Source organism: Mya arenaria, chromosome 12 (genome assembly GCF_026914265.1).
Source record: "Mya arenaria isolate MELC-2E11 chromosome 12, ASM2691426v1".
NCBI lineage: Eukaryota > Metazoa > Mollusca > Bivalvia > Myida > Myidae > Mya > Mya arenaria.
The window spans coordinates 4,016,091-4,035,316 of record NC_069133.1 but is presented as its reverse complement, the minus strand read 5'-3'; the positions used below and the strand labels follow the sequence as shown (position 1 = coordinate 4,035,316).

At 34.2% G+C, this 19,226-nt stretch overlaps 2 protein-coding genes across 2 annotated transcripts; both read right to left on the bottom strand.

Moving 5' to 3' along the window:
* Window positions 1-940: 940 nt before the first annotated feature.
* On the bottom strand, window positions 941-8,102 carry LOC128211680 (von Willebrand factor D and EGF domain-containing protein-like). Its single transcript, XM_052916696.1, has 8 exons — window positions 8,020-8,102; window positions 7,475-7,532; window positions 6,580-6,696; window positions 3,752-3,831; window positions 3,215-3,313; window positions 2,845-2,943; window positions 2,497-2,595; window positions 941-984 (listed from the first exon to the last, which is right to left on the bottom strand). The coding sequence occupies exons 2-8, from the start codon at window positions 7,525-7,527 to the stop codon at window positions 941-943; spliced, it is 591 nt and encodes a 196-aa protein (XP_052772656.1). The 5' UTR covers window positions 7,528-7,532; window positions 8,020-8,102.
* A 4,002-nt stretch (window positions 8,103-12,104) lies between these two features.
* Window positions 12,105-16,173, bottom strand: LOC128212451 (uncharacterized). The gene is made up of 4 exons (XM_052917918.1): window positions 16,105-16,173; window positions 13,723-13,825; window positions 13,550-13,602; window positions 12,105-12,958 (listed from the first exon to the last, which is right to left on the bottom strand). Exons 2-4 carry the CDS (start codon window positions 13,803-13,805, stop codon window positions 12,768-12,770), a joined length of 327 nt encoding a protein of 108 aa, XP_052773878.1. The 5' UTR covers window positions 13,806-13,825; window positions 16,105-16,173; the 3' UTR covers window positions 12,105-12,767.
* Window positions 16,174-19,226: the final 3,053 nt, after the last annotated feature.

The following is a 19,226-nucleotide window of genomic DNA, read 5'->3' as shown; positions in this document are numbered from 1 at the left end:
GCTGAAACCAAACTAGATGAGAGTTTCAAAAACAACAACCTCCTCACTGCAGACCGATATAAGTTAGAAACACGAGATCGCAAGTGCCATGGTGGAGGAATGATGGCCTAAACCCGTGCTGATCTCCCTTTCAAACGCCACAGGGACCTGGAAAATGATCAAATTGAGTGCCTGTGCAACGAGCTGTCACTCCAGAGGCAGAAATGGGGTATTTTGTGCTTGAATCGAAAACCGTCAGTTCCAGACTTTGAAAATCATATTTTTAAGTGTTTGGACAAAAAGTAAACTTTTGAACATATTATCTGCATAGGTGATTTGAATTATGTCTTACTGAAAGGAGAAAAAAAACTCTTCATAACATTTGTGATAACTTTAGCCTGGGAAATATTATCTCTGAACCTACATGTTTTATGAAAAATTGCAGGCCCACACTTATTAATATCATTCTCAACAATGCAAAGTATTTCACGTGTAAAACTGTTAACTTAAATTGCGGCCTAAGCGACTGTCACAACCTCATAGCTACTAGTATAAGAGAACAATGTGAGCCATTTATGAAAAAGAAGGTCACTTTAATGTCATACAAGTACTTTGACAAAAAATCATTTAATGAACATCTTTCTCATGTACCGTTCCATCTCGCCCATATCTCTGAAGACATGGACGATATTTATTGGGCTCACGAACACCTACTGAAACAAGTTATTGACGAGCATGCCCCAGTAAAACAGAAAACCCCAAAAAGGAATCCACCATCTTGTATGAACTCTAGGTACCGTAAACTAATTTACAAGTCTCAACAAGCAAGAAACACCTATGACAGAAATCAGAACATGGCCAACTGGTTAAACAACACTAAGTTCAGAAATCTTAAAAACAAGGTAAAAAGAGAATCTACAGTTGTTTATTTCCAAGAACGGTGTAGTGGAGAACCCAAATCTTAGGATTTCTGACCGACAATTAAACCTTTTCTCCCACAGAAACCTACAAATAAATCAAATAACCCAATAATACTTAAAGACAACATAGGGATTGTGTTTTCTGATCAAAAGCTGTTGGCCAATAAAATGAACTCATCTTACATTACTATAGCCGAAAATATTGGAATATCTGGAACTAAGGTTAATGATAAACACTCTTTACAAAATGAAGGAAAACTGACTTTCACATCACCCCCGTCACCGATAAAGATATTGGAAAATACTTTGACATGTTAAAGCCCAAAAGAAGCAATTCGCATAGACCTGATTCCTCCCAAAATCATCATTGCTGGCAACATACTTTACTGGTTCCCATTCGAAACATGGCGAATAAAATAATTAGTCATGAACCATTTCAAAATAGTCTTAAGCTTATTTTCAAGAAAGATGACCCCTTTATTGATAAGAACTATAGACCAGTCTGTATTTTACCATCAATGACAAATTAAATGAACGGGTCATAAGTGAGCAACTGATTAGTCATTTTGATAACATTTTTCATACTTTCCTGGCAGCATTCAGAACAATATTCGGATGTCAAAATATGTAGGCGTAGTTTTAATGCATCTCTAAAAAGCATTTGACTGCTTGCCCATGATCTCATCTTAGATAAGCTTAATGCATACGGTCTTTCAGCCCCAGCATGTAAACATGTATGCATGTATGCACAGCTATCTTACAAACTGAAAGCATCGTGTCAAAACTTGGTCAAATTACAAGTGAGTGAGACTCCATCCTGAAAGGCGAACCACAAGGATCAATATTAGGGCCTTTAGTATTCAACAACTTCCTGAACGACATCTTCTACTTAATCCATATTGTAGCTTTGTAAAACTATGCAGATGACAATTTTCTGAGCGTTATAAAAATCCTGATTTTGTTAAGACCACTCTTGAAGAAGAAAGTAACATTTTGTTAAACTGCTTTACTTCCAATCAAATGCAGGCTAACCCTGACAAATTTCAGGCAATTTCAGTGAAACTTTTAGTGTTGAGTAGATAGTTTATTAAATTGTGATGCCCAGATTTCTAAAATGTGCAAAAAAAGCGCTAAGCAATTGAATTATTTTTCAAATACAACTAATACTTAGCTACTTATCATTAAATATTTTATCAGATCCAATTTCAACTACTGTCATTTGACATTTTGTAGCAAGAACAGCAAAGAAAAAATGGAAAAGATTCAATACAGAGCTTTAAAAATTGTTTTTAATGATTACACCCCTCAACTTACGAAAACCTTCTTCATACAGTTCACACATACCACTACTCGGCAAGTATTTTGCTTAGGTGTTTTTTTTACTTTACTTTTTCAATTAACATTTTTTTACAGTGATAGGTGTAATATCAAAATAACATGATAAATATCATATCTCCTCTAACTAATACTTTCCAAAGATTTCTCCTATCAAGCTAAATTAGTTATAAGTTTTTTTTACAAACTACACATTCTTGTTAATACATTCCCTACTTTAAATACGAATTCTTGTATCTTGTATCTTGTAAAAACCAAGTACCTGAACACTTTGTGCCGGAATAGCCTGTAAGGCAACTACACGTGTTCGGAGCAATACACGTTCCGCCGTTTGGGCAACTAGTCGATCCGAAACAAGTTGCTGAAAGCCAAGGAAACGAGTGTTTTGCTTGATATGTAGAGCTACACTTGCTTAACAGTTGATGAAAACCACGGTCTCCAAAGGTACAAAAATGATTATTTTCTAACGTTATTTCGAATTTTTCTTAGTTAAAAATTTAATAACCCATAAAGCCTGCCGTTTGTCATTGCATCGTTATAATTCACACGAGTTATTAGTTTTTAAGTGTGGATACGTGTAACCAATAATAAGAAAGTAAAAACAAAGTACCTGAACACTTTGTGCCAGAGTAGCCTGTACGGCAACTACACGTGTTCGGGGCAATACACGTTCCGCCGTTTGGACAATTGGTCGATCCGAAACAAGTTGCTGAAAGCAAAGGGAACAATTGTTTGCTTGAAAAATAGAGATACTCTTGATTAACAGTTGATGAAAACCACGGTTTCCAAAGGTACAAAACAGGTAATTTTCAAACATGATTTCGATTTTTTTTTATTTAAAAAGTTAATGACCCTTACATTTTGCTTTTTGTCATTGCATCGTTATAATACACACTAGTTATTAGTGCGTAAAGTTTACTTGATGCTGATGTAAAGTGTCGATATGTGTAAGCAATTATGTGAAAGTAAAAACAAAGTACCTGAACACTTTGTGCCGGAATAGCCTATAAGGCAACTACATGTGTTCGGAGCAGTACACGTTCCACCATTTGGGCAACTGGTAGATCCGAAACAAGTTGCTGAAAACAAAGGGAACAAGTGTTTGATTGATAGATAGAGCAACACTTGATTAACAGTTGATTAAAACCACGGCTTCCAAAGGTAACGTAAGCAAAAAAGCAATAAAAAGATTTGTAATGAATGTAAGAAAATAGTTTTGAACTAGATTAAGAAACATACATGTCTAATGAAACATTTAATGTAAACTTTATTGACTTAAGGGAAAATGTGGCAAAGTTAAACTATAATGTGGTTACGTCTTATCGGTATTAGGTTTATCGTCAATATGACCAAAATTTGTTCAAAGTTTAGTAAGACAGTTCACTCAATACAAATTGGAACAATATGGCATTATGCAGTTATCTAACACTATACCTGAAATGATTGTTTTCATCATACGTTTTGCGTAAACTTACCCCCCCCCAACACTTTTTCCATATTGAAGAAGAAGTACATACCTTGCGTGCATAACCGCCCTGTATATCCGGTACAACACACGCTCCGACTGCAGTCCTTGTAGCAGGTATAGGATATAGATCTGTCATAAACATACAAAAAATATAATCTGTGCAAGTCAAGAAGCCAAATCTGCAGTGTAGACCTTAACCAAGAAAACAAGACCTAAAAACGAGAGGCACAGTTTCAGAATACCTAAACCTTCACACTGAAATAATATGCCTTCACCATCACGTAAAGGCAACGCCAAGTCAACTGAGAGGGGTATTCATATCAGTATTAAAAACAGTTTGAGTTTGTTTGTCGTTCAGCCCTGAATCGTGTACCAATAAACAGGATCTTAGCTAAAATCGTATGCTACTTGGCTTATCCATTTCGTTTCTCTTGTTTATTGCAATTAAAAAACCTGGATATAAATATAGAATATTTTAATTCAGGAAAAAGTCCAAATTTTGAAATACATGTAGTAAACTTTACTATCCTGCTAACGTTTCGGCCATGCTGGCCTTCATCAGGGCATAACACACAACAAGAAATGACGTCGACGTCAAAATCATTTCAAATGACGTCAATGAGATAATGTTACTAAAATATAAAACACTATAAAGCAATAGTAAAACAAGAACAAGTCAATCATCCAAACCATACTATCGCCTTATGACACAAGTCAAAATGAGTAACACAAAGTCATTATATTGATATACATTTAACGCAAAAATATAGCAGACTAATCAAAATCGTTCTGAATAATTGTAATATTATCGCCTTCGAAAAGACAGTGACAAAAAGTGTACATTCATCGAGTTAGGCCTCTGGGTGTGTCCATGTAGTTTCCATTTCTTATTGAACCAAACTGTTAAATAATCTAAATAACAATACTTTGACAGGTACATTCAACGATTTTATTGGATAGACAACAGATGATACCATTGCCAGCAAAACGAAAATTGTCAGAAACTTCATTTAATTGTGCATAACCCATTGAATCATATTTATTAATATATCACATCCCGTACGAACAAGTTTTTGCGAAGTTTTTAACTCGATAATTTCTGGGTTTTTCTACCACCTAAATGCCGGTGAATTAAAAAAGCGTCGGTATATGTATCTGTAATAATAACGTGACTTTTATATGCTAAATATACGTACTATAAAATAGGAAAGTATTATACGTTTCTTTTAACGATTGTACTTCTTCTCATCATATTAAATGATGTATATCGGCTTACTAGGTCGTATTGATGTTTTGAAGAAAAACTGTATTTGCCGGTTTGGGGACCATCTGATGTTTAGTCCCTTTTAGATGTATTTTTAATTCAATGACTACAATATGCATTCAATTTGGAATAAATTGAATGAATTGGTGTCATTTTGCGATGAAAATATAGGTTAAGATTCCTAACATTGGCAAACATTCTGATTAAATCTCTTCAGGATTGGACAAGATTTTTTGGCAAACAAATATACTCTAGAAAGTTCACAAAGGTTAATTTTTATCCCCCGCCTATGAAATAGGGAGGGGGATATTGAAATGGCGTTGTCCGTCCGTCCTTCCTTCCGTCCGTCCGTCCGTCCTTCCTTCCGTCCGTCCGTCCGTCCGTCCGTCACCTGCGTTTTCTCAGTAACTAGCCGGTAGAATTTCATGAAACTTAAAATAAATATGAACCACTATACTGGAATGATGCCCGTCCAAAAATTCGATTGGTCAATTGTCCTTGGAGTTATTGCCCTTGATTTTTTAAAAAATGCACATTCACAGCCATTTCTCAGTCACTAGCTGGCAGAATTTCATGAAACTTAAAATAAATATGAATTACTATACTGGGATGTTGCCCTTGATTTTTTGAAAAAGTCTCATTTACAGTCATTTCTCAGTAACTTGGTAGAAATTCTTGAAACTTGAAATAAATATGAACCAACATACTGCGATGATGCCTGCTTATTTATATTTTGGATTGTGTAATTTCTATATGAGTTATTTGCCCTTGATTTATTAAAAGATCCATGTTTGAAGCCTTTTCTATGCAACTAGCCGGTAGAATTTCATGACACTTGCAATAAATAAGAACCAACATACTGTGATGATGCCTGTCTATTTTTTCTTTTGGATTAGTCAATTTTCCTTAGAGTTATTGCCCTTGATTTATTAAAAAATCATTGTTTGCAGCCGTTTCTCAGTAACTAGCTGCTAGAATTTAATGAAACTTGAATGTTATATGAACCAACATCCTGCAATGAACTTCTTCGGTGAATTTCTACGGCTACATTTTTATCTCAACTATTGAGTACTATTTTGCAATGATTGATGTTTCCGAGTAAGCAGTTTCGGAAAAGACAGTTTATTTAATCATCCCTCTGATTTATTTCGTTAAAAATTTTTATCATAAAGTAGTACCGGTCGATATTTTATAATTTGGCTCGGAAAGGGATAAACCAATGTGGTTATCTTATTTTTTCTGAGATATTTTTTAACCTTCTAGCACAAACAAGCCATCAAGCACAAACAAGCCATCGTTGGCGGGGGATATCTTTTCACTGAAAATGCTTGTTGATCTTTTTTTTATATATATATATATACTATGTATGCACTGTGCTGTTTGTGGAGTTTTGTGCTGTTCTTCTATGTTTCTTGTTTGTGATTTTATGTTCTATGTCTTTGGCGTTTACCCAGTGCAATTAAACCGGGTTTATGTTTAAACTGTTTGCTACTGTGCACCCGGAATGTAAATGCGCCGTTAATGATAGGATTTGTTAAGCGTTATAAAGGCACAATAAAAATAAAGTAAAATCGACATCGACACTCATCATTAAATAAACAAGAACTGTTAACCTGTATTTTGTACATCTGGACAGCCACAAGAAGCCACAACTTGTGTAGTATGTAGATTTACGGTAACAAGTTGATGAACATGAGTAGTTCTGAGTACAAAAACCGCCTTTACATCCACTGAAAGTAAAGAATACAAACTGTCTCAATGGATTTCTGATGAAGTTTAGATTACAATTCAATTATTTATTGTAATAATATAGTATCCAGAAATATTTTTGTGGTTGCAATATATACTTATAATAGTTGTTACGTTAATGGTAAAAAAACAGTGAATTGGAAATATTTTTCTCCCACCTCAGATAAGTAGACCAAATATTTGTCAATGCTAGAATCATATATACATTGTCTTGTTGCAATATTTAATGTCCAAATTATTGATTTCTCGCTTGAAATGGCTCCATTAGAAATGTTTTTAAGCTTCATTCAAGAAATAATGCTGCACAGAACTATTTAAATGATGATTTGACTATTTACATAACTCGAATCACTGCGCGCATATCGATAACAACCCTGAGGTATCACATATCGATACGCACACTATTTTAATTACGCACATAAGAGTTCCAGTATAAAATACATTTTAACTTTCATTTGTTTAACTGAGCTCGGAGAACAAGCATCTACCATAGCCGCGTGAAAGATAAACCTCGACCAACCTCGTTTCAGCAAAACACTATACGCTCGGGTTGGGATGATCCTATCTTACGCTCCTGTCAATGGAAGCTCGGAATAGATGTCACCTCGTAAACATCGAAATTCAATATTTTAATTGTGTCTACGTCACTCGTAATATTTTGGTTCTCCCTCGGTGACATTCATTCCGATCATACACTGAAACAAACTATTGTCCTCTATATAACTGCGGTATTACACGAACATCGTATAAATGACTTACCCTAAGTATAAACAAATAACACTACATAGATGCCAAACTGTTGCATTCATCATGCCGCCTGCAACCAAAGTAAGGATGTGGAAAATATATGTATACATAAGGAAATAGACGAATGCATAGAAATTTACCTAAGACAGTGCAAACATCCAATCATCTAAAATGTCACTAGGAAGAATTATTTGATATTCAATGAAAAATGAAAGAATGATGTTTGCTAAAAAGGTATGCACGCCATCAAAGTAAAGACTTCATTTTATATTGGTCATTGATATAGGAGAAAAGAAACGAGACCCTGGTGTCAATAACATAAAGGTGTTGACTAAATAAACTTATAAGGAAATAAAATTGACATCGATACAGTATTTAACATGCAATGTTTTCAAAAAACAAACAATAGTTATTGTGCAATATTTACAGAGTTGTATAGTATTAACATTTTGATTATTTAAGTCCAATGATTTAAACAAAACAATGCATCAAAATGCTATTTGCGTCAGCCTTTATTGTGCGTTGTTAAAGTTTGTTCTACAGTTGGAATATTGTACCTTAAACTCGACTTTTGCGAAATTCATAGATTGCCCTATAACAATTATATGCCGTATTGTTGTTCATGAATGTCACAAATCAGCAAGGAATCATACTAACTGAAAAAGAAATAGAAACTACACATGTGTCACGTCCTCTTAAGTTGAGAAAAACTCAATTGTTCATGAATACTTAGTATAGATAATTTACTTCCTTATAATGATGATTGCATTTCAAACGAGTGACACGAACTGTGTATGTCAAAAGTCATCAGCGTAACAAAAGATTCAATGCGGGCTTAGTGGAAGACGCTGTTAACTCAATATATAGATACATAAGGTATTACACAGTCTTGCGCTACGCCCTCGACATATCGGGAGTGAGATCTTATTAAAATGGTCAAAATCTTTCACTTGCGGAATTTAAATGAAAGCATATGCACTTCGTAATACAAATAATTTTAACTATTAATGAGGATGGATTCACAAATGTGCACCGGATAATTGGACATCGATGTTAAAGGCAATAAGGATACAATTATATACGCAACAATATCAAACTCAAATTAAGACGTCATTCAATTATGGGCATCATTCATATATATTTACATGCATGCATACATATAAACATACATATAATTTTTCAGCAATACATATAATAACATTCATAACCATGAGATATAACATGTATAGCAAATCCTATATAAATCATCGTGATGAGCTATTCTTAAAACATGGATCTATCGGCTACTTTTCTTTAGGAAATAATACTTAATTACAGAAGATACTGCTGATATTTAAAATGTAATTGATAATTAATTAAACTAAGCTTTATGAACGCAGAAGGGCAAGCGAGCAAGTTACCAAAAAGTCCTAGCTCACTTATGGAATTTGCTGGCTTGCCGTACTGCGACCAGACATCATAAACGAAGAAAGAATACGACCAAACCTTAAATAAAAGAAATGCTTGCTGCGTTTATATCTAAATATTGCATACTGAACAACAGCAAAATTGTTTTCAGGGATATTATGTCAGTCGGTTGACTTGTGCAGTTGTATCACTTAGAGTTGCTTGCGACAAGTCCATATAAATTAACATTCTGGTATAGATTTTAATATCATTGATAATTTACTACTTCTTCTAAGTACTTTAATCCATAGAGCTTATTAAATGACCGTGTCAAACGCCTTTTTATAATCAATAAAGCACACTAATGTGTATTTTTTTAGCTAACACAGTTATACGTATAAACGGGAATACCTACTATGGCTTAGATATTAATTCAATATCTACCACTATGTCGTTATGTTCGTCTCAAAAGTATGCAAGATATGGCGTATTGAAATAAGTAAGCAATTATCTTTTAATTGAAACCACTTGAACGAAATCGCGCAGAATAGTTGGTCGAATAGGTGATGCCTTTGCGCATGATATAAGGGACATGTGAAAAAGAAATGGTAGGTGTCCTCAATTTCACCACATTGGCAATTTAGGCTATGGATAATGTTTTTAGAGAACAAATTTTCAGTTCTACAGTGCATCCGCAGCTTTGCATGTGTGACACTCAATTCAATTCAACCTCATAGTAGAATTGAGGAACTGTTTGTTTATTCTCGTTAAGGTTAAGTTTGAAGGAGGGCAAGGTTGGAGAGGAACGAACTGTTTCCGGATGTACATTCCACGACGATATTATAGTTGGTAGAAATGAGTTCGATAACAGTTGAGTTTTACAAGTAATATTACGAAGGTTAACAGAATTCCAAAGATTGTATGAGGTTGTATCACCAACTCGGGACGGAATAAGTGAAGTGACAAAGGCTGGTGTAAGGAGATGAAACATCTTGTAAAAGAGTGTGAGTAACTTGCGTAAGATTGTCCCAAACAACATCGGCATATTCTAAAAGTGGCCGATTAAATGTTTTATATAGTACAAATAGCGATTTGCGATCAGGACATATTTGAATTATCATATGAGGTAGATAAGTTGCCAGGCCTTGGTTTTTTTACGGACTGAATATGTTCATGCCATGAGCAGTTATTGGATAGTGTGACACCAAGATGTATATGGGAAGTAACTTCCACTATTTGAACATTATCCATAAAGATGGGTGGATGTGCCTCTCTGTTTGTTTTTCGAGTGATAAGAAGTGATACAATTTTCGCCGGGTTGAATGATACAAGCCACCTTTCTGCCCACTTATGGATATTTTCCATGTCATCATTTAATTGCTGAGCAGCAAACAAGGGGTCATCGACAATGATATACATGGCAACATGATAACGTTGTTGTGAAGACCTCTATTCTACAAACATTTCAATAGGGTAACTCATTAGTGCACTAAGTGCAAAATTATTAATTGTGTTTAGCTTCATTTTCCGCATGTGTTTAATGCAATACATACGTGCAAAGTTTTCAAAGCAAATGGAGAGATCGACTTAGATATAACACTGTTGCAAATGTTGAGGAATGTGCCACGAAGTCTTCATGGAATTTGTCCAGTAAAATTTGGATTGCAAATAATTCCCACAATGTTAAGACTGAGTTCATTGCCTTAATGAAAGGTTAGGCATTGCTTTTTGGTGAAATGTATTAAAATGCGAGTTTTTTTTATGTATTTTCTTCATCAAAAATAGTTTAAAGCATGCTTGAAAAATATCTATCATCTGTGTCCGTTCCGGGTCGGATTTTACCGGAACGGAAACACATAATATAGGCCTATATATTTAATACGAGCGTACGATTTTTTAAAGATTTTGTAGACCCCAAACTGGGCACTACTATTTTAGGATTAAGCCTACCAACGATTCAAGTAATAGTAGTGTCATTTTAGCAGGCACATTATATGTTATAATATTCTTTGTTAATATATATATTATAGTATATCACTTTAATGGACTTGTTCACTAAAAACTGATTATTCAAAACAAACGATCCTGTAAAGTTAAATACTTTGGTTATGTATTTGAAAATATCAATTATTTCCTGTGGTTCATTATATCAAGTTTGGATTTCTCACACGGGACCTCTTTAACGAAAAATTAACTGCCTTCGTTTTGGATATATCTACCTCTTAACTTCAGGTTTGTCAAACATGGTAATGATGGTTAAAACTTCATTGTAAAACAGTTATTCAGAATAACCATAACATATATGCAGAAAGCAGTATCTTTATACAGAAATCATATAAGGCAGTTTCACGATTAAAATTCTGGTGTAAAAAATATTTAATCTTCCATAAGAACAGTGCAAATTACACCGGCGAATTATATTGGCCTTGAAGTAAGTCCATGGATTTATCTAAGAAATCCGAAAATGAGTAATAGTGCTCTTCACAGGATTTTACAACTGAAAGGATTCCTTTGAAATTAACCATTTAAACCCTTTTTGAAAAGTGGCTACCTCAACTGAATCAAATGCCCTTAAGAATCAATACATTTACATGGCAAACGTAATTTCGTAACACGTGCAGTTTTAATTAAATTATGGAAAACGAATATTGCATCAATCGAAACGAAAATAAATAAGTTTATTGAACCACTTTTACGCTCTTTCATTGGTCACACTTATTTTCCATAGATTACTTACTAGCGTTTTGCCCATATTGTTGTTGGTGTTATTATGTGCCCTTTCTTATGTTTAGGTACTATAAAACCTTATGAGCATGACAAAGGTAAATAATCTCTGTCCAGCAAAATATTATATACATCAGATAAATAATTGACTAAACTCATTCAATTATAAATAGGACATTCAGTGGTTTAACCTTTAGATCCTTGATATTAAAGTCTGTACAATTGACAAAAGTATCTATCGCGTCATATATCATTACACAAACCATCACCAGTGTTCTTCAAAACTTTCTGTGTCAATAATGTTCGCGGTAATTCTTTGCGAGGATTTAAAAGATTCAAACCGTATCCAGGTTGTTTATTTCGAAAAGCATGTAGTTCTATCGCTTACAACCTTTTTTCGAAGTTTTTGGTGTGGCGGATGTATTTTTAGGAACTTTGTTATTGTAATTCCACGAACAAATAATAATGACATTTAGGGCATTTGGAAAACAGTTGGAAAAACTGTACACAAATAATGAGTATAAGTATTTAATCAGCAATCAATATATAAATACGCATTTGAACATTCAAACAATAGTTTTAAAAGCGGTGATCAAATATTGTTTAGATCAATAGTGTAAAACAGTTATCTGCGTCTTTTATGGTTATTCATAGATATATGTCTTGTTTATGAACAGTGTTTAAACTATAGTATACATTCCATAACATATATATATGTGTGTAAGTGTGTGTGTGTGTGTGTGTGTGTGTGTGCGTGCGTGCGTGCGTGCGTGCGTGCGTGCGCGCGCGCGCGTGCGTGTTTTTGTGTGTGTGGTTATATTGCAAATAATTAATTTGATCATTAAATGTATAAAGTAACCACTGAAATCGCTTTGTAGAAACACATACCGCGTTTATTAAGCAATGCAGATCAGGTTATACATGTATACTCTAAACATGGTATAAACAAAATCAAACCCAGAAAGTTAATGTTTATACTAATGATAGTGTTATGTTAGTTTATATGATTGGAGCAAGTAAAAGTGTGCTAGTGATCGAGAGGTATTGTAGTCTGCCTCATGCCAAAAGAGATGATGGTTTAACCCCAAGCATCGGTACTAAATATCAAATCAGATTCATTCCAGAAAATAGACACAATAGTAACAGCTGTCGTCACACAAGTGTACATCTGCGTTCTTTCACTGCATCTAATGTGTTATCGAGGCGCATCAGACAGCAAATAAGTCTTGGTGTATATGGCGTTAACTGTTGATACTTCCTGCTCCCTTTTGCATTTGTCCATAACCTCACAGTATTCCGCTACGCCCGATAAAGAATTGTATGCGTTCTCAGGGATTTCGCGTGTCGGATCTTCCGTCGCTCGAAGCCTTTCGAAGGAAGCCGTTTCTTTAAAAAATATGAAACACTCGCAATCAAAATCAAAACAATACGAGCATAATTTGAATGCGTTTTCATTTTATTTCTTCTTTTTTGTTCTATTACGAGCATCTTTCAGCAATTGAACACATTGAACCACTAAAAAGGCATAAACTAATTAAACGTATATAAGATTTGGAAAATAAAATGCAATATTATATGTACACATTCATTTCGATATACGTGGAAAAGTTGGCGGTATATTAGCATAAATTTAGTAGCCAGGGAAAGGTATTATTTGCAAATCGTATCGCGATATGTATCGTTTGAACATAACACAGAAGATGTATGGTAAGTATCTTAATTTTGTGTGATAAAAAAATCATTCAAACAAATTATTAAATAAAACAAATTATCAAAATATAAAATTACTGCAGGCCTCTGAAACCACGCCGCCGGGAAGTGTGGCCGCTAACTCCACGCCATTATGCTGCTAGGCCGGCACGTTTAATCAACGTATATATTTATTAATTGTTGAAGTTTATGCAAAATTCAGCTTTCGTATCTAATTGGTGTACATGGTCAAAAACGCAACTAAGATAATATGAAATAATGTGAAACCTTTGTTGTAAGAAACTCCCTTTTCCATCCTTGCCTCAGCGTTTGAGCGGTATCTGTTAAAAGTAATACAATACAAATTTAATAAATACAGCTTATGCTGGATTTGTTTTCATTTCATACGTACGCAAAGATGCACAATATAATTAAATGTACTGATCGTTTGTTCTCGTTACCTCATTATTGCAAGGAACACAACGACAGAAATGCAGACAGCAAGTATTACTCCTGATGTAGACAGAGAAATTGTCAACGCCATATTGGTAGACGTTGTCAACTCTGAAAATACATAAACAACAATGTATTCAAGTATCTAAGATTGATATCGGCGTTTCAAAAATCAGATTTTTATATATATTGTCAAACTTAGTTTCAATATGCGTTTTTATGATATTATTTTATCATTAGACAAACAGTGCATAATTATGCATCTATCAAATATCACTTTTATATCTAAAACACATAAAGAGTTCTAAAAATGTTATTTTTGTGTTATATATTTGGTCATGCGTTTGATGTAGTGTATTGTTAGTGATGAGGAAATATTCCAACTAATGTGTTTCTTTTTATACCTGTCAATGTCGGGCCGAATTTTCACTGAAATAGTGTGTATTGGAGCGCTATGAGCACTATCAACATTAATTCTTCCTGACACTTTATATTCTAGCCACGGTTCGCAGTTGTATCGTACAGGCGAGATTTGTACCGGAATCGGCTCGCTAGAAGCCGATCCAAAACCAGCTCTTCAAATTCCGATTCCGTACCCGCCCTCCAGTGAACTTGAACCGGCCCTTCAGTTCCGAACCCGCCCTTCAGTGAACTTGAACGGCCCTCCAGTTGCTGGAACCATCCCGTCATCCAGTTGCCGATTCAAAAACGGCACCCCGTGAGCTAGCATGAATTGTTTTTTTTTGTTTTTTTTTGGATACCGCGTTTTTAAGTCAGTTATCTTTTTCTGACTGCTCGGAATCAAGGATATTCAACTGTCCAAATAAACTCAAAATTAATAACATTTTGAAGAACAGTTCATTAGGAACTGTATGGCAAGACGGTTGTTCCTCGAGTAATTGGATAGGGAGTGGATTAAAATATGAGTTCACAGCCGTTGATTTTTTTTGAAAACAAATGATGTAGGTAGTGAGGGGTCACTTACACCCATTTCAGTATGGTGAGGTTTTTGAATGTGTATATGTTTGTGTTTAAGTAAATGTATATGCATATAAAAGATTTATCAATTATAATGTCATTCATAGGTTTCATATGTTTTGTTATACTCTTACTTATTGTTTTTTTGGTATGTTTTATGTTGTCTGTATTGCATGAAATTGCATATATATGTATGAATATGTACACATGTTTTGTACTTGTCGTCATTTGGTATGATATTCGGCCATATGGGTCTATTATCTTCCGGTAAATAAATGTTCTGTTCTGTTCTGTTCTGTTGTCTTCTGTTCTTCATTTTTCGTTGCTACTGTGGTTTTTGGTTTTTAATGTAAAAAGTTATGTAAACGAATGTAGGAAACCACAAATGTGTGATTTTGTTTACCTGAACATGTCTGATTGTCAGTATCGAGTATATAGCCAGATCTACACGTGCATGTGTACGTCCCATTCAGGTTGGTACAGATATGATCACATCTCAGCGATCCATTGCATTCATCGACATCTATAATTACATCTGTTTAGTTTGAAAGAGAACCTGCCGCTTTTTACAGAGTTTTAGTAGTACGCTGTCTAGAGGTAGTTGAGTTTGAGATATTAAGACAAATTTAAATAAAAGCTTAAGGTATATGATTGTTTTAGGTAAATGTCATCTCAACTTCTAGAGTCTATTATAATGGAGGTTTCGCATGACCAAGTAGATGGAAGGCCAAACGTTAACATGAATCACAATATCTTTTCACTTTGAGCTATGAGGTGCACTCTTTTGTAGAGGTCACTTTCGCAGTCTTTCCTTTATGGTTGGTTCAATAAGGCGTTGATGCGTTGATTTTTTTAACGAATAGGTAATATATAAGACAACTGTTAAACTTCAGTTTTCATTTAAAACAAGTTTTAGACAATATATTTGTTTTTTAGTTTAAATTATCTCTGATTATTTAAGCAGTTACGTCGTCTAGCTTTGTAATGGTATTTTATTTCGAAATCAAGACTAATGCCTTAGTAAGACAAATATTTTTCATAAAATGACTACAAAACAATCTTGGCATAGCCTCAGGACATTGTTGCTGGGACTGCGACAACAAGTTAAGCACCCGACTCTATTCCTAATATTGTATTTAAAACATTTGTTTTTATACTTAGAAATGGTCGTTCAAATTTGTTAAGGTCTCCAAACAGCTAAACATCTATGAAAGCACAAAAGTATTATGGTTTTTTTTTTAAATATTGAACCGTAAAAGCAAATTAACCTTTTGAAAATTTTGTGTAAATTACCTTCAATTCCTCTTTTGCATTTAGGCGTTTTCCTTAAAGGCAAGATAAATGCAATAAATTACAAATGCATGGCGACATACATTAAGGATTTGAAGGCACGTGTTCATCGTTATACGTACCTAAACATCTACGTCCGTCTGTATCCAGAAGGTACCCTGGTCTGCACGAACAGTTGTACGTACCATTTACGTTTGAACAGATTTGTTCACACTCATGTGTGTCGAAAACGCATTCGTAAATATCTTAAAAACAAACAAATACACCAGGTCTATGTTGACTATGTTTGTGTAAGGGCAACATAAAAGGTTATCAGGTACCATTATTACGAACATTCTCAAGTATATTCTCAGACCCAAGTTGAAAAACTGCAAATATCCATTTAAGTGTAACTTTTTTTCTAAATGATTATTGATGATGACCTTTTGAAGAATAGCATTAAATTTGTAATGTCCCCCATTACTACCCATTATTTTTGTTAAATAAACAACTAAATTAAGATTTTTTGTTAAATGAACGTTCTTTTTTTAATCTGAGCCTAGACACGGACTTTTTGTAATGATGGCCTCTGACTTAAGCCTTTAAACATGTTCATCGTACAATGTTTGTCTACTAGGCTTTTCCCTAAAGTGAGGTAATAATATCATAAACTTTTTAACGTTTTTTTCTCTCCAAACTTTTTTTCGTCACACTTACCTAAACAAGTAAGATTATTTGTATCCAAAACATATCCTTTTCTACATGAGCAGCTATACGCCCCTTCTTCGTTTGTACAATTGTGGTCACACAAGTGTGTTTTGTCATTGCATTCATCATCATCTATTATAATAAAAAAAATGTTACTAACATATTATGTTTTATGCATTTTTCTTAAACCGTTAGTAACGCGTTTAGCCATCAAACAATACTTTTCGAAAGGAATTATGAAAATCTGCGACCAGCAGCATTATATCACTGGCCTGCAGATATTTACGCATAAATCGGCTCATTATAGGACAAAAAAATAAAAAAAAGTTGTCAAAACGGTAAATCTGTGGGAGTGCAGCTGTAAAATAATGCATGTAACTTTTATAAATAGAAGATACGAAATGTATGTGTTTAATAAATTTAAGTATTTTTTTATAATTATTGTATTAAATGGTGGTAACTGTCCAAATACAATTTTATGTTGTTATATTGTAGATTGCATCTACCATACGTACATGCAAGTTCAACTATTAAACATTGTTCATGCCTTACAATAATCTAAACCAAAAAAAAAAAATCAGAGGTACACAACCGTAACAAGTCCGGCCGTCACTTGCTAAAGTATAGCCGCTTCTACAGGAACAAATGAATGAGCCTTGGGTGTTGGTACATGTGTGGTTGCATCTTGACGTCCCGGAACTACACTCGTTAATATATGGAATATCAAACCATCAATAGTGTTAGATAAAAATTTATGAACGTTAGATATTGCAATGTGCCATTGCTCTTCGATGTTTTTAATCTACTTTGAGAGTTTTGTTTGCATAATTTCTAACGTGATTTTATTTAGATCATACTTGTAGGCTTTGTCATTAATCAATTCAGCCTTTTTGTCATTGCATCGTTGCAATAAACCTGAGTTATTGGTGCGTCGAATTTACTTGATGCTAGTTTAAAGTGTCGATATGTGTAAGCTTTACAGACTTGAGAAAGTAAAAACAAAGTACCTGAACAATTTGTGCCAGAATAACCCGTACGACAAATACACGCGTTTGGAGCTCTGCACGTTCCGCCGTTTGGGCAACTGGTAGATCCGAAACAAATTGCTGGAAAGAAGTTGAATAAGTTTGTGCTTGATAAATAGAGCTAAATTAATGCATTCTAGTTGATTTAAACCAGGGTTTCTAACGGTCATTTATGCAAATAGCAATTACAATGTTTGCAATGAACGTAACTGAATAGTAAATTATGTTAGAACTACATCGAGAAATATAAATGTGTTATGAAATATGTCATTGATACTTTATTGACCTAAGCGACTACGCCGTGACTACGAAAACGTGGCAAACTTATCCTTTATTATTGTATCACAACAGCGTATGCCTAATCGTGAATATGACAGAAAATTATATTTAAAGTTTAGTCAGACAGTTCACTCAATATGAATGGAAGCAATGTGGCCTAATGCGGTTATCCAACAACATACTTTAAATGATTATATTCATAAAATTCATAAATTGAAGCCCCCAAAAAACATTCCATGTTAAAGAGGAGTTACATACGTTGGCTGCAACTCGGCCCCTGATATCCGGTACAACATACGCTTCGACTGCACTGCTTGTAGCAGGTAGACGGTCTTGATCTGTCATCGACATATTAAAAAAAATATAACCTATCGATGCAAGTAAAGAAGCCACATGTGTAGTGTATACCTTTACCAAGAAAACAAGACCTCAAACGAGAGGCTCAACGTCAAAATACAAAAACAGAAATTACAGCATGTATATTGGCTATTGGGGAGGTATCCACTTTGCATTTGATATGTTATGTCACTTGTTTATCGTTCAGCCTTGAATTGTTTACCAATAAACAGGATCTATGTTACAAATCGTATGCTACTTGGCTAATTCATTTCGTTTCACTTGTTTTATTGCGATTGAAGAACGTGGATATCAATATAAAAATAATGTGATGAATGAAGTCGAAACTAGAAAAACACATGTAGTAAACTTTACTATCCTGCCAACGTTTCGGCCATGCTGGCCTTTATCAGCGCATAATAAACAACATAAAACGACGTTGACGCCAAACACAATTAAAATTTAAAATGACGTCAATGTGTACTTTGGAATCTATGTTAATGACACAATGTTAAAATCACTTGGAATATTAAATAGCAATAGAAATAGAAGAACAAGTCATTCAGCTAAACTATAATATTGTTTATAGATACAAGGCTAAAGACGTAGCACGAAGCCACTGACAAACATTTAACGCCCAAATATAGCAGACTATTCAAAAGTCGTTCTGAATAAATGTAATATTATCGTCTTCAAAAGTTCAGTGTCGACAATGAGTACATTCATCGTTTTAGGCTTTCGGGTGCGTCCATGTTTCCATTTTTTATTGAACCAAAACGTTATATATAGTTTAAAAAAAAATTATTTGACAGGTGCAATCAGCAATCCTTAAGGAAAACCATATGATATCATTGCCAGAAAAAAAAAGAAAATCGTCAACAATTTGATAGCATTTTGTACAACCCATTGCATCCTAC